A 16,268-nucleotide genomic window follows, 5' to 3' on the forward strand; every position below is an offset into this window, starting at 1 on the left:
TATACTTCTTAAATAATTTCTGAAAGTATTTCTTAATCCTAAGCAGAAGTGTGACTCTAAACTGCAGTTGAAATATACATTAAGATTTCACTGATATTTATTTTGGAAAATTCACTGCAGCACAGAGTTTTACCAGATGTCAGTGTTGTATTCAGCTCCAGAAGATTGGATACTTAACATATTCAACTTTCAAAAACTCAGTATTTGTAAAATCATCATAGTATTCTACACAGGAATACCTTGTTTTTTTTTTTTGCATGTTGCTTTATTTGCACTGTAGAGATATTGCTATTTGTTTTGTTTGTTTGGTTTTTTTACAAATTGAATGTTTGTGGCAATTCTGCACCAAGTAAATCTGTTGGAGCCATATTTTTCAACATGTATGTTTACTTTGGGTCTTCCATGTTACATTTTGGTAATTGCAATATTTCACATTTTCTCATTATTAGTATATCTTTATGGTGATCTGTGATTAGTGATCTTTGACGTTACTGCTGTAATTATTTCAGGGGACTGCAGACTGCACCAGTGTAAGGTGGCAAATGTTATAACAAAATTATAACATAAATACATGTTTTAAATTAATTTATAATTTGTGTTCTGACTGCTTCATTGATGAGCTTATTCCCTTTATCCTTTTTCTCTGAACTCCCTATTCTGTGAGACACAACATTAACACCTATAGGAACCTCTGTGTTCTAGTAAAAGGAAGAGTCTCACCTTGCTCATTTTAAATCAAAAAGCTGTAATAGAAATGATTAAGCTAGTGAGGAAAGCGTGTGGAAAGCCAAAATAGGCTGAAAGCTAGGCCTATTGCACCAAATAGTTAGCTAAGTTGTGAATGCAAAGGAAAAATTCTTGAAGGAAATTGGAAAGCGCTACTCCAGTGAAAACAAGAATAATAATATAATAATAGCCCTTTGGTTATATGGAGAAAGTTGGAGTGGTTTGGATAGAACTTCAAACCAGCCACACCATTCCCTTAAGCCAAAGCCCAATCCTTAACAAGGCTCTAACTCTCTTCAGTTCTGTGAAGGCTGAGAGAGATGAGGAAGCCTCAGATGAAAAGTTTGAAGCTAGCATAGGTTGAGTCCTGAGTTTTTTTGTGTTTCTGTTTTGTCTGCTTTTTTGACAGGTTCTCATGGTGTCGCCCAGGCTGAAATGCAGTGGGGCAGTCAACTCACTGCAGTCTCTATCTCCTGGGCTCAAGCAATCCTCCTGCCTCAGCCTCCTGAGTACCTAAAACTATATATGCACACCATCATGCCCAGCTAATTCTTTTTCTCTGTAAAAATGCGGCTTGCTCTGTTGCCCAGGCTCTTCCTGAACTCCTAGGCTTAAGTAATTCTCCTGCCAAAGCCTCTCAGAGTGCTGGAATTACAGGTATGAACCACTGTTCCCACGCTGAATTCATAAGTTTAAGGAAAGAAGCTGCCGGGTGCGGTGGCTCACGCCTGTAATCCCAGCACTTTGGGAGGCCGAGGCGGGTGGATCACGAGGTCAAGAGATCGAGACCATCCTGGTCAACATGGTGAAACCCCGTCTCTACTAAAAATACAAAAAAAAAAAAATTAGCTGGGCATGGTGGCATGTGCCTGTAATCCCAGCTACTCAGGAGGCTGAGGCAGGAGAATTGCCTGAACCCAGGAGGCGGAGGTTGTAGTGAGCTGAGATCGCACCATTGCGCTCCAGCCTGGGTAACAAGAGCGAAACTCCGTCTCAAAAAAAAAAAAAGAAAAGAAGCCATCTGCAGAACATAAAAATCAAGATGAAAGATCAAGTTATCCAGAAAATGTAACTAAGATAACTGATGTGAAGGTGACTACATTAAACAACACATTTTCAGTGGAGACTAAACAGCCTTCTGTTGGAAGATGATGCCATCTAGGACATTCATACTGGAGAGGTAAAGTCAGTGCGTGGCTCCAAAGCTTCAAGACAGGCTTTCTTGTTAGGAAAATGCAGCTGGTGACTTTAAGTTGAAACTAATGTTTATTTGCCATTTTAAAAATCCTAAGGCCCTTAAGAATTGTGCTACATCTATTCTGCTGGTGCTAAGTGGAACAACAAAGCTTGGGTGATAGCACATCTGTTTTTTAGCATGGTTTACTGAATACTTTAAGCCCATTGTTGAGACTTGCTACTCAGAAAGAAATATTTTTTTTTTCAGAATATTACTGCTCATTGACAATACTTCTAGTAACCCAAGAGCTCTGATGGACATGTACAAACATGTTGTTTCATGCCTGTCAACAACAGCATCTGTTCTGCAGCCCGTGGATAAAGGAACAGTTTTACTTTCAAGTCTTTTTTATTTTTTTGGAGACAAGGTCTCACTCCATTGCCCAGGCTGGAGTGCAGTTGTATGGTCATAGTCACTGCAGCCTTGACTTCCCAGGCTCAGGTGATTCTTCCACCTCAGCCTTCTGAGTAGTTGGGACTACAGGCACCACCACACCCAGCTAATTTTCGTATTTTTTTGTAGAGATGGAATTTCGCCATGTTGCCAGGCTGGTCTTGAACTCCTTGGCTCCACCGATCTGCCCATCTCAGCCTCCCAAAGTGCTGGGATTACAGGCAAGAGCCATTGTGCCCAGCCAGAAAACTTATCTTTATAAACAACATCCAGTTATTCCTCTAATAAATGCAATGTTTAGATTTTTTTGTCCACCTTGCATTACTGGCCCACTGTGAGTACTTTCATAATGCCCCATTTCTTTTAATATCCACCATGTATAGCCTCACTGAATGTCTTTGATAGGTTCTTAGAAACCATGACTTTAAGCAAAATGACTATAATGAAACCAGTTTTAGCACAAGCTAGTTGATATAAAGAGTTCAATTATTATGGCATATTTCTGGTCACAAATATATCACATTTCTAAATAAAGACTCATAACATGTCTAATATTAAGCTTTGAAATAAATGTGAGTTATATAATACCTTTAAAGAATATTAATAAAAACAAGTGAGATAATTACCCAATTTTTAGTGAATCAATGAGTGATGGTCATAGTGTTGGTCAGTCAAATCAAGGAATAAATGTTTGTAAAGCAAATATTCTAATGAGCACCTCCCACCACTGTGAAGTTGAAAAACAATAACAAATATGATGGACTCGTTGAGCACTTTCTTACTACATCATTTATTTATTGTGCATTTGTATGATTATTGTATACTTGATGTATTTCTATTTTACAATAATTTATATTCATTTATTCATTCATTTTTCAACCTGCCTACTCCAGGTTAGGGTTGCTGGTGTCTGGAGCCTGTCCCAGCTGCTCAGGGCACAAGGTGGAACCAACCTTGGACAGGACACTATTCCATTGAAGGGTATACTTACATACACCCACACTCACTCAGACTGGGCCATTTAGACATGTGAATTAACCTAATGTGCATATCTTGGGGATATGAGATGAAACTTGAGTACCCAGAGAAAACCCAAGTAGATGGGGGAAAACTTGTACAGTCTACACAGATAGTGGCTCTGGCTAGGAATAAATTTTTTGTCTCATCAGCGTCAACAAAACAGCATTATTTTGGTGTGTGGTCTTTCAACCCTTTCTGTTATCTATTGTCTCAACTGTCAGTTTAAAAGGCTCTTTTTAACTTTTTTTGCTTGGTTATTGACTGAAACTGTATTGTATTTCTGCCCAGGTGACTTTTCCATTAAATAGAATGATGTCTTAACTTGGGGATCCACAGAGATATTTTATTTCAGTTTAATTAGGGTTTTGTTTTTTTTTTAAATTCTGTGTGTTTTACACATTGTAAAGAATTATCACAAAGGAGTTCTCAGGCTTTACCTGAGTACTAAAGGAGCTCATGTCACTAAAGAGGTTAAGAACCCCTGACAGAAGAATTTTCCTTTCAGTAGAATATGATGAGTGGTAAGAGAAGTTACTGATGTCATGTAACTCTAAACTATCAATCCCAGAATAAATTACTCACTCTGTTAACAGGTAAGATGAGTCCAGACAATTTCAAGAAATTAAAGAAGACTAACCTTGGCTTTAGCATCTTGATTTCTGTTTCTCAACTTTGCAAGGCTAAAATTGGCCACTGTTCTTCTAATACAGATGGAATCCTATATGATGTGCCCAGAGACAGCATTTTATAGTGGAAAAGAATATAGTTATTGAAATCAGAAGTGCTTAATCTTTCCAAGTTGCTGATTCTTCATCTGTGATATGGAAATAATGATATGCACATTACTGGGCTGTGGGAGGAATTAAAGGACCCAAAATATGTGCATGTATATAGTACACAATGTCTGGCTCAGTGTAGGTACTTGCATGGATACTAATTTCTTTACTTATACTAAAAACCCATAGTGAACCTGAATTGAATTTAGAGTTTGGTGGTAGGGGTGATGGTCATGGTGGTGATGTAGGAATTAAAATTGTCATTTACTTCTCTTTCTAGAATTAGCCTGGATGATTTTCGTTCAGTGAGAAAATTTCCTGAAAAAGGCGGACTTCTTTGGGAGAGAGAAAAGTAGGCTGCAGAATGTAGTTGCAGAAATAATGTGAGAGAGAGCACAGATTGAAGAGTAGGAAAATTAAATTTAGAGTCCAACTTTGTGGAGAGGAGTAAATAAAGGGAAATGTAAATGTCACTGAATTTATGCTTTTCCTTAAGTTACCTGTTTTCAGAGCAGTGGAATTTTTCATCAGAGATAAATATGAAAAGAAGAAATACTACGATAAAAATGCTATAGCTATTACAAACGTAAGTAAACCTTCATCTCATCAGTTGATGTTTGTTGACTGTATCTCAACCTCTTAGCGTGTAGTACAGCTTTATTTATTGTGAAAATATACTAGTTGCATATGTTTACATTTGAATATTGGAAATATTTTTGGTTATATAATGTTGAGCTGTTGTGGAGCAGAACTCTTGATTTAGAAAGGAGCATATTCTAAATCTAATAACCACTCACTTCACATTTAGTTAAGTTAATTTTTGAAATTTGCAAAAAGCTAGACCCACTAATTGAAAATGGTGAGAGAGAAGATTGTGTCTCTAGATTCTAGAAATGTATGAAAAAGAAAAAGGCAAATATATCTTCCTCTAAGGGCTTTCTTTGCGTGGTCCATTGAGACATGAAACTGGTAGCCCAGGAATATATTAAAACATGGCATTTACATTTGTTATTTGCAAGCATTTTGGTACTCCTAATAGTTGAGTCTTTACAGTAGTGATCAAACACTGCCATACACCCCATAACAACGTTTCAGGCAGTTACTGACTGCATATACAACTTTGGTCCTAAAAGATTATAATCCGTATTTTACTGTACTCCATGTTTAGATATATTTACATATACAAATACTTAACATTGTGTTAGAATCGCCTACAGTATTCACTACAGTAACATGCTGTACAGGTTTGTAACCTAGGAGTAATAGATGTTAGGGTGTTGTACCACCTAGGTTTGTATGAGCATACTCTTTGATGTTTTTATGATGATTTTATCATGCAATGATACATTTCTCAGAATGTATTCCCACTGTTAAATGATGCAGGACTGTATGTTTTATCAGCTGTTTCTTTTTAGTTAAATTTTCTCATCCAAGTTAATTATAGTTTAAGGCTAATTGCCTTTATTGTTGAAATCATGTTTTTGGACTGTGATTCCTAGATTAATAAGCAAGCTATAAACCAGTTAATCTTTTTGTGAAGTCATCTGTCAAGCAATTTAGAGACAATTGAAATAAATTAATCTCATTTTTCATACAAATTGGGTTTCCTGTTTGGCCTGTAGGGAGAAGCAATATATTAAAAATTCAGTCTAATCCTAATAAAGTTAGGATATTTTAATATGTTATTGTTGGCCAAAAAAAAAAAAAACTTGTTAAAAAAAGTTTTTAAGTATCAGCTCAATATGGTGGCTCATTCCTATAATTCCAGCACTTTGGGAAGCCAAGGTGGGAGGAAGCCAACAGTTTGACCAGGCTGGGAAACATAGTGAGACTCCATCTCTTTATATTAAAAAAAATTTTTTTTTTTTTACAGCTGGATGTGCTGACTCACAACTGTAATCCAAGCACTTTGGGAGGCCAGGGTGGGTGGATTGGAGACTAGCATGGCCAACATGGTGAAACCCTGCCTCTACTAAAAATATAAAAATTTGCCAGTGTGGCGGTGCATGCCTGTAATCCCAGCTCCTTAGGAGGCTGAGGCAGGAGAATTGCTTGAAACCAGGAAGCAGAGGTTTCAGTGAGCCGAGATCATGCCACTGCACTCCAGTCTGGGCAACAGAGTGAGATGTTATTATTTAAAAAAAAAACAACTTAAGTTTTCAAGTATCATTAGTATATATTTTAGAGCAAAGATATTCTTGTATGTAGCATTGGAGCTGCATTTACAGTGGATATTAGAGAGGAAATCTGTTGAAGGATTGATTAAAAATTGACAGTATTGAGAATATTCGTAATGTCTATAAAATTAAGGCCACTGTAAACATTGAGGGGGAAAAGGACTAACTTAAAAGTGTAATGTATTTTCATATGCAATCTTAAGAAATCATTTTAGTTTATTTTAGAGAACATGCTATTTTAAACACTTAAAATATCATACATTTTAAAATTATATATATTTTCTTAGCAATAGTTAGGAAATTATTTTTACATAGTAATGTATAAAATAGTTTTATTTTGGGATGGTAGCTGTTACTGAGTTGAGTTTCTTTTTTCCCTCAAGGTATAATATTGGTGTGCTTAGTTGTGAGAATTCCTTCATTCAGAGGAGACATGCTAGACTAAAATACTTGGAGATTAAATGTCATGATACTTAACACTTTCAAGTGATTTGGTGAAACCTAGGAGCTTTGTTTGTGTCTGTAGAGAGAGGGAGAACAAACATGGTATAATGTTAGTATTTGACTAATATTAGTGATGTTTATAGAGGTATTCACTCTATAGTTTTTTTCATTTTTTTTTGTAGGCTTGAAAGTGAAAATTTTAAGGTAAAAATTTGTTTACCTCAGTATGTACTCCTGAGTTTCGATTACTAATGAAATGAAAATGCAGAAAGATTTACAAAAATCAATGGAAAATGTATTCCACCTATTCCAGTATAAGCAAAATAATAATAGTAAGTTTATATTGTAGCAGGTTTAAACTTTTTTTCCTCTTTCATGGTGATCAGTAATCAAATAACTAATCTTATGTATTACCAAGAATTACATATTTTATTCAGTGTTTTGTCTTCAGTAATAGATTGAGCACTCATCCAAATAAATTTGGATCACTTATTATGTTCACAGTCTCCAAGGATACTAAAAAACAAAGAGGACATGACTGTTAGAGACATTTATCATACTGGATATAGGAACAGATTTTAAAAAATATAAGCACCTTATATCTAAGATTCAAGGAGTACTAGAGTACTTAAGGGATATCCACAGAGGAACATTTATCATTCCTTCTTTTCTTTTTTTTTTTTTTTTTTTTTTTTTTTGACTCTTTCGCCCAGGCTGGAGAGCAGTGGCACAATCTCTGCTCACTGCAACTTCCACCTCAGGTTCAAGCGATTCTCCTGCCTCAGCCTCCCGAGTAGCTGGGACTACAAGTGTGCACTGCCATGCCCAGCTAATTTTTGTATTTTTAATAGAAACCAGGTTTCACCATGTTGGCCAGGATGGTCTCGATTTCTTGACCTTGTGATATCCACCTGCCTAGGCCTTCCAAAGTGCTGGAATTACAGGCTTGAGCCACCGTGTGTGGCCGACATTTGAATATTTCTACTACTATACTGCAGAACACTAGAACTTACTCCTCCTATCTAGCCATATGTTGCATCTGTTAAAAATTTCTGCCTTTATTGTTGAAAAAAAGTCCTGCCTTTATTGTTGAAATCATGTTTTTGGACTGTGATTCCTAGATTAATAAGCAAGCTATAAACCAGTTAATCTTTTACAATACAAGGCCAGCCTGGCCAGTATGGTAAAACCTGTCTCTACACAAATATAAAAATCAGCCATTGCTGGTGGTGCACACCTGTAATCCCAGCTACTAGGGAGGGTGAGGCAGGAGAATCACTTGAATCTGGGAGGTGGAGGTTGCAGTGAGTGAGATCGCACCACTGCACTTCAGCCTGGGGGCACAGAGCAAGACTCCATCTCAAAATAAATAAATTAATTAAATAAAGGTAAGAAAACTGGACATTCATTTGCAGAAGAATGAGTATAGATGCCCATCTCTGACCATATACAATGATCAGCTCAAAATGAATGTATTGTAACTTGAGAAGACCTAAAAGTAAGTTGTGAAACTATGAAACTACTAGAAAAAAAAATTAGAGGAATTATTGTATAACACTGGACCAGGCAAGAGTTTTTTGGATAAGACCTCAAAAGCATGGTTGACAGAAACAAAAACAGACAAACTAAAAAGTTTCTGCTCTGCAAAGAAAACAATTTACAGAGTGAAGAGACAACCTCTTCAGAGAAAATATTTGCAAACTAAAAATCTGAAAAGGGATTGACTTCCAGACTATATAGAGAACCCAAATAGCTGAAAAACCAAAAAACAAATAATGTGATTTTTAAATGGGCAAAAGAGCTTAGTAGACATTTCTCAAAGAAAGACATAGAAATAAATGGCCTACAGGTATATGAAAATATGTTCAACATCACTAACTATAAGGGAAATGTAAATCAAGGCCACAATAATATATCACCTCACTCTAGTTAGAATATTATCAAGAATACAAAAGAAAACAAGTGTTAGCAAGGATATGGAGAACAGGGTGCTCTTGCACACTGTTGGTGAGAAATTGAATTAGTATAACCATTGTGGAAAACAGTATGATGGTTCCTCAAAAAAGCAAAAAATGGAACTACCACATTATCCAGCAATCCCACTGCTGGATATTTAATGAAAGTAATCTGCCTGTCTTGGTCTCCCAAAAACATCTCATGTATCCCATAAAAATTATTAAAAATAGGTTAAAGACTTGGGTGAGTGCAGTGGCTCAATGCATTTGTGTTACAAAGGATAATGGGATACCTACCTTCACCACTCTTATTCAATATAACAACGTAATATTCAACACATTATCCTTTGGATATTACGTTGTTATATTGAATAAGAGTGGTGAAGGTAGGTATCTTTGTCTTATTTCTGTTCTTAGAAGAAAACTGTTCAACATTTCCCCATTATGATGTTAGCTGTGGGTTTGTCATATATGGCCTTTATTACATTGGGATATGTTCCTTTATGCCTAATTTGTTGAGAATGTTTATCATGAAGAGATGTTGAATTTTATGAAATTGTTTTCTGCATCTTTTGAAATGATAATACGGTTTTTGTCCTTCATTCTGTTATGTGATGTGTTGCATTTATTGATTTGTGTATGTTAATCCATTTGTGCATGCTTGGGGGAAATCCCAATTGATCATGAGCAGATTGTGTGGGCATATGCAGTGGATGTCATAGGACCCAGATGAGTTAATCTTCAAGCTCCTGGTTGGATTGGATGGTGGCTGTGGCTAGGTAGGAGGGTTCTTGACTCCCAGGTGGAGTATGCCAACAGCAGTGGCAGTCTGAATAGGTCGGTTGTCAGGCCTCTGGGCAGTCCATGCTGGTGTTTGTGGCAGCAGCTCTGAGTAGGCCTGTTCTCAGGCATTGAGGAGGCCTTTCCAGATTTTGATGGTGGCCATGGGGTACCTCTAACCAGGCCCTTTCTTGGGTCCCTGGGCTGGGTGTGTGGGCAGTGACAGTGATGGAGGCAGGCCATTCCTCAGTCCCCCAGGCAGAATGTGGGCCAGTCAGTTCTCAGGTCCCTGGGCAGCATGTATTGGCATCCCAGGCAATGTATATGGATATACAATGGCTCCGTTCCTGGAGGGGGCAGGGTCACTGTCAGTGGTAGCAGCCCCAGGCAGGAGGCTCTCAGGTCTGGGGAGCACATGCTTCAGCTCCTTATAACTTGGAGCAGACTCCCTGATGTGCTAGACTGCCTCTTCTCCAGGGTGTAGGGTTCTGCAGGACTCAGATGTCAGGGACATGACTGCATTGCTGAGTCTAGCTGGTATTCTGATGCTGAGGCCTCTTCTGGGCAGATGTCAAGTATTGTTGGAAGATCCCAGGGATGTCACGATGCTGAGATTATTGGGCTTCAGGGCTGGACGTAGTCTAGATTTGGCAGTACTTTTCAAATGGCACTGTGCAGCAGCAACTTGGTCCCAGTGGGCGGGTGAGACCCAGGATGAATTCTCTCTAGGATAGTGTAGGTGCCTGGACTCCAGGCAGCTCATTATACTAAGCTCAGGGCTGTGAGGGCTGAAGGACTCTCCCATAGCTAAGACCGCAGGGGCTCTGTTGGGAATGTAGACTGTTAGGGATTTTTGCTTACTTTGCCAACACAATAGGGAGTCCTTCTGGGCTTCTAGCCAATCCTGGCTAGCTGCATTGCTTCTCTCTTGATGCTGCCATCTTGAATTTTTCTGCTTCAAAGCTTCCTTGACACTTAACTACTGAGTAGTATTCTCCCCTAGATGCTCTTCTCAGTGTGTGATTATCTCCTTGCTGTTTTTACATTGTATAGTTTTGAGTGCCACATGACATCTCAAGCACAAATTAAGGGAAAAGTCTCTAAAAGGGGAAAAATAAACTTCAGCTAAAGGCAAGAAAAAAAGGTAAATATGTTCCAGGTAGATATGCTTTTTAGTAGAAAGAAGTTTTACTGGTTTGTAGCCTCACAGAGAAAAATGATACTTTGTTTCTTTCGTATATTCTCAAGCAAGGGTTCCTATCCCCAGGCCACTGCCTGAGCTCCATCTTCTGTCAGACCAGTTACATTCTCTTAGCATTACATTCTCTTAGGATCATGAACCCTATTGTGAACTGTGCATGTGAGGGATCCAGGTCGTGTGCTCCATATGAGAGTCTATTGCCTGATGATCTGAGATGGAGCTGAAGCAGTGATGCTAGCACTGGGGAGGGGCTACAAATACAGGTTAACATTGGCAGAGACGTTTGACTGCACAGAGACCATGATAAATCATTTACTTGCAGACTCAAATCAAAACCCTATCATTGGTAAGTGACAATTAAGCTGCATCTGGTGGCAGGCTTTATAGTGGCAGGTGAGTTGATGTACTTCAGTTGTACAGCTGCACTTGGTGGTAGGCTTTAAGTCAGAATCTGACATTTATTTTAGTCCACACATGGCCTGCTCATTATTTGATTTACCACAGCCCTGCCCACAGTCACGGCGAGGGTGTTACACAGAGTGTGTATGCCAGGGGATGGGAATTTTAGTGGCTGTCAGAATTTTGCCTACTGTGGTCATATAGAATGAGGCTACCTCCCTTGTTCTGCCTGAATTGATTGAGTGACAGGGGAAATTTGAAACACTTTGCAGAAATTTGTCCTGTTGGCCAGGCATGGTGGCTCATATCTGTCATCCCAGCACTTTAGGAGCCTGAATTGGGAGGATCACTTGAGGTCTAGGAGTTTGAGGCAAGTTTGGGTAACATGACAATACCCTATCTCTACAAAAAATTTTTTAAAAAATTAGCTGGGTATGGTGGAGTGTGCCTGTAATTTCAACTACTCGGGAGGCTGAAGTGGGAGAATTGCTTGAAGCCAGGAGGTTGAGGCTTTAGTGAACTGTGATCACACTCCTGTACTACAACCTGGGCATCAGAGTAAGACCCTGTTTCAGAAAAGAAAAAGAGAAATCTGTCCTGTCTGTCCTCCTTCTCTTGCTCACTTACCAGTAGTGAATCACAATGGGAAGCAAAATATTTTAAGTGAATTTAGGAGATACAGGAGGACTTAGGTAGATGAGGCTGAACTGCCACATAATTTGCTCTTTTTCTCCAGCATCTTTTCTCTTTCCCTGCCCCATCCTGGCTCTGTCTCTCTTCAGCTAATGAGTTGGGATTAGTGTAAAAGAACATGGTTTCTACTTGGTTTTCTTTGTTACTTCTTTTCATTACCATTTACTTTTTCTTCTGTGGAATAGGGATGTCAGAGTGTCTGAATTTCATAGCATTGCTGCAAGGATTAAGATAAAGTGTTCTCTATGCTTAGTAGGGTGCCTTGCACATAACTGCTTATAATATAAACTATTGTGATGGCAGCAAATGATTGTAAGCATGTAGAAAATTAAGAAAAATGAATACTTGAACTTAATTATAAGACTTTATAGCATAGGAAATATTTTGGCTTGAGTTCTGTTTCATTAATCTCTCCACATTTTAATCAGCCCTTTAATTATGGGATATACCAATAGAGCAGGTAAAGGACCTAATTTTTTTTTAAGTTTTCCAGAATTATACGTGTTTCTTACTGACTTGGCCAAAGATGTTAAAGTTAAACTATTAATATTAAGATTTAGGCATATTCTACACACTTGGTAGCTATGGTTACTTGGTTAAGTTTTCAGTGTCTTTTAATCCTCCTACTGATGAATTTAATTGATGATGTGTTTTATATGGGTTATTTACTAATTTAGTAAATATATATGTTTTCCGCTTTTTTATCTAAGACATGCCATGGAATGCAAAAGACATTGGAAATCATATATTTAAAATGATTTTTAGACTTCTGAAAAACATGAACTTCATGGTATACTAAAAGCTCATGAGATAGCCATTTGAGAATTGCTGTGATAAAATTTCCACTTAGAAAACATATCCAGGAATTTCCAAAATGAGATTGAAGTAATCCATTGCCAACAATTAATCTATAAGATATTTTTCAGTGACTGTATCTTTTTCAGTGTTTTGGACCACCAGATTAAATTTTCATGATATTATTTTGTTTAAAAGGGTGGTATTAGCAAAGATTTCAAAAAATTCATCAAGAAAATATTAAACATTATGCTTTATGGCCTTCAGTTACTTCATACCTTTTCAAAGGGTGTTTGTTCACCTTATCCTTGTAGATGGGAGTCAGGAACTTGTTTTGCATGGTCAGTTTTTCTTTTGCATGAGGTAAGTTTATACAATTATACTGTTCTGGGAGTTTTTTCACATATAGGTTACTTTTATGATGGCCTAAAGAAGAACTTCTGAGCTTAAGAATAATTGAAGGAAGGACTTTTAAATTCATTTTATTTCTGAAGGATGTCTTTACTGGATTCCTACCACATATTATCTCATGGATAGAAGGGGTGGGGGAAGAACATTTAAATATGACTACTGAATTCACTGATTCACCACCAATTTCTAGCAGACTTTTCTAATATCAGGGTCTTATTCTTTATATGTACTAAGAGCCAGTGAAATGGAATTAATATCTAGTTACAAAATTCTAAATTTGAAAGTAAATATGAATAACTTCTATGGGATTTCAGAAAAGTATGTTAGCAAGCCAATGAACATACTTTCAAAGAACAATAATTGCTGAGATTGAGCCTCCTTTTGGTTCTCCCTTTGAGATGCTTTCTTCCTCCTCTTTTCCTGTAACAGTTGAAAATATTTATTGAGATCTGTTGAATGTCAGGTGCTAAAGATGGTGAACAGAATAGAAATAATATCTGCCTCAGAGAACTTTGGTTGAACAAAGAATACTGATAAGTAACCAGATCTTTTTAAGACAACATGTGATAACATTTATATAATAGGGAAATATTATAGGAGGTGCTTACTCCAGGCTCTATAAAGAGATAAAGGAATACTTTGAATAATTCCCAGAGGAGGCAGTGTTAACTCAAAATTAAAGGATGGGTAGGAACTAATAAAAGCTTGGGTTTCTGAAGCAGAGGCAAGAGGAAAGGCCCCTAGAGTTCAGAGAAGCAGACTAGAGAACCAAAACCAGAAGGAGTTGTCTCTGGCTTGCCAAAGTGTATATGAATATAGCTAGAGGAGGGAAGAATAGGGAGATAAGGTAGATGACACTTGTGGCCTGATTAAGGAATTTGGACTCCGTGGTTGCATAATGTATATAAACTATTCAGGCCTTCTAAGCAGTGATATGTGGTGGTCAGATTTAATTCGAGAATGACATGGTATGGAGAATGGATTTGGAGAGGAGCAAGATTTGGGGCAAGGAGACCAGTTAGGAGCACTGATCCAGAAGATGGATATTGGTGATTTCCTACAAGGGTAGTTGGTGGAGGTGTTTAGAAGTGGATGGTTTTGAGATATTTAGAAAGAAGACTGGAGTACCTAGTTTTTCATGTCTCCATATTTCTTTCCTCCTTTTCACTGCCCTTTTTTCTTCCCTTATCTACCTCTGTGTCTGTACTGTCACTTGCTTCCAGTTGTATGTTGATTTCTATATCTTTATTCCTTAGTCACATAATACTACTACCCTGCTAATATGACTTTAAATAATTTTGTTAAAATATAATTCATACATAATAAAAGGTAGATATTTTAAGGTACAGTTCAATGAGTTTTGACAAATACATATCCCTGTGTAACCACTACCTCCACAATCAAGATACAGAACTTTTCTGTCACTCCAAAAAGTTCCTTTGTGCCCCTCGCTGGTCAGCTCCCAACCATGGCCTTGGTGACTGATCTTGTTTTTTTTCAAATCATCATAGATATATTTTCTTTTTAGAGTTCTATGTGAGTAGTTTCATACACTGTGTACTCTTTTGTGCCTTCTTTCTTCTGTTATGCTTCTGATTTGTCTCTCTTGACTTTTCAAATACCTTTCTTTTTCAATAAGCTTCTGTTTTCTTTCCCGCCTGGAACATAGTATTGAAGCATTTTTCCTTTTTCTATTTTTTTTTTTTTTTTTTGTATTAAAATGTGATGTGCCCCTGTCATCCCAGCTATTCGGGAGGCTGAGAGGCAGGAAGATTGCTTGAGCCCAGGAGTTTGATTGTAGCCTAGGCAACATAGAAGGACTGTCTCAAAAACAGAAATAAATGTGGTTACCATATAAAAGGTTTTTAATTGAGTCTAGGATTCAAGATTGTAGTGAGCGATGATCTTCACACTGTACTCCAGCCTGGGTGACAGAGTGAGATTCTGTCTGAAAAAAAATTTTTTTGTTGTTAAATTACTAATAGTTATTGATTCGAATTTTATATTCCTGCCCCTGAGTTTTACAAGTGGCCAGATCAGCTTATCATCTTCTCAAAAGAAGGGTAAGCACTTTTACAATGAATTATCTTGCTAGTTTCTAAGGAATAGTAACTTTTGACATACTAAATGCCCATATTCTCCTTTTATATTTTTGTTCTGCTTTTCATGAACTTTATGATACAGCTGTCTTCTTGTTTAAGTAATCTTACGGCTTTTTATTCTTTTTTTTTTTTTAAGACAGAGTCTCACTCTATTTCCTTGGTTAGAATGCAGTGGTGTGATCTCAGCTCACTGCAACCTCTGCCTCCTAGGTTCAAGTGATTCTTCTGCCACAACCTCTCAAGTAGCTGGGGTTACAGGCATACATGCCTGGCTTATTTTTGTATTTCTAGTGGAGATGGGGTTCACCATGTTGGCCAAGCTGGTCTTAAACTCCTGACCTCAAGTGATCTCCCTACCTCGGCCTCCCAAAGTGCTTTATTCTTATTTTCTATATAAAATGGTAATTAAAGATTTCTAGCAAGTAAATATCCAATAGGACAAACCAGTTTTAGCTTTGGCTTTTTTTAATAAAATGGAAGATCTACATTTTCTTGTGTTATTTTCTCTTCTGTGTAACTTGCATCAATACTCATTAAGTGGCTAGCTTACGCAGTTATAACAGAGCCAACAGTGTGCAAGCAAGGAAAAAAAATCCCCTGAAGTTCAGGAGGCTGAGGCAGGAGAATTGCCTGAACCCAGGAGGCAGAGGTTGCGGTGAGCCGCGATCGCGCCATTGCACTCCAGCCTGGGTAACAAGAGGGAAACTCCATCTCAAAAAAAAAAAAAAATCACCTAAAGTTTATAGTCTTGTGTTGTGATTCAAGAATTACTGCCATAACTAACTTAATAACAAGCAGATTGAGGGAGAACTTGTCATCTTGCAGTGTTATTTTGACATTACATAATGACTTAATCTGTAATAGCACCTTTTTAAAAATTCCTCATAGGCACTATTGATATGATAGGGCAATCTAGAGATGTCAGTTTTATGACCTCAAAGATCTACTATGCATTTTCTAAATGTATTTCAGTTATATTTTGGCAGTAAAGAGAGCAGGAAGATAATGCTTCCATTAAAGTGATCAACTACGCATATAGCAATTGGGCAGGAAGATGTGTGAAAAAAGCTTTTAGATAAAACCCATTTTTGTGTATAAATTGCCCGTGCTGCATATATAGCTGTCTCGTAATGCTTTGGGGTAATTCAGCAAGTACAAC

General features: G+C 37.5%; 1 protein-coding gene across 8 annotated transcripts in view; it reads left to right on the top strand.

The window, feature by feature from the left end:
* The window catches only part of SMAP1 (small ArfGAP 1), a 218,758-nt gene that overhangs the window by 145,989 nt on the left and 56,501 nt on the right, over positions 1–16,268 (top strand). For all 8 annotated transcript variants that reach the window (XM_002746707.7, XM_054254157.2, XM_035296054.3 and 5 more), the window contains one exon: positions 4,663–4,738. In XM_002746707.7, the coding sequence (XP_002746753.1) occupies positions 4,663–4,738 (76 nt within the window). The remainder of the gene's footprint in view (positions 1–4,662; positions 4,739–16,268) is intronic.

Source organism: Callithrix jacchus, chromosome 4 (assembly GCF_049354715.1).
Source record: "Callithrix jacchus isolate 240 chromosome 4, calJac240_pri, whole genome shotgun sequence".
Taxonomy (NCBI): Eukaryota; Metazoa; Chordata; class Mammalia; order Primates; family Cebidae; genus Callithrix; species Callithrix jacchus.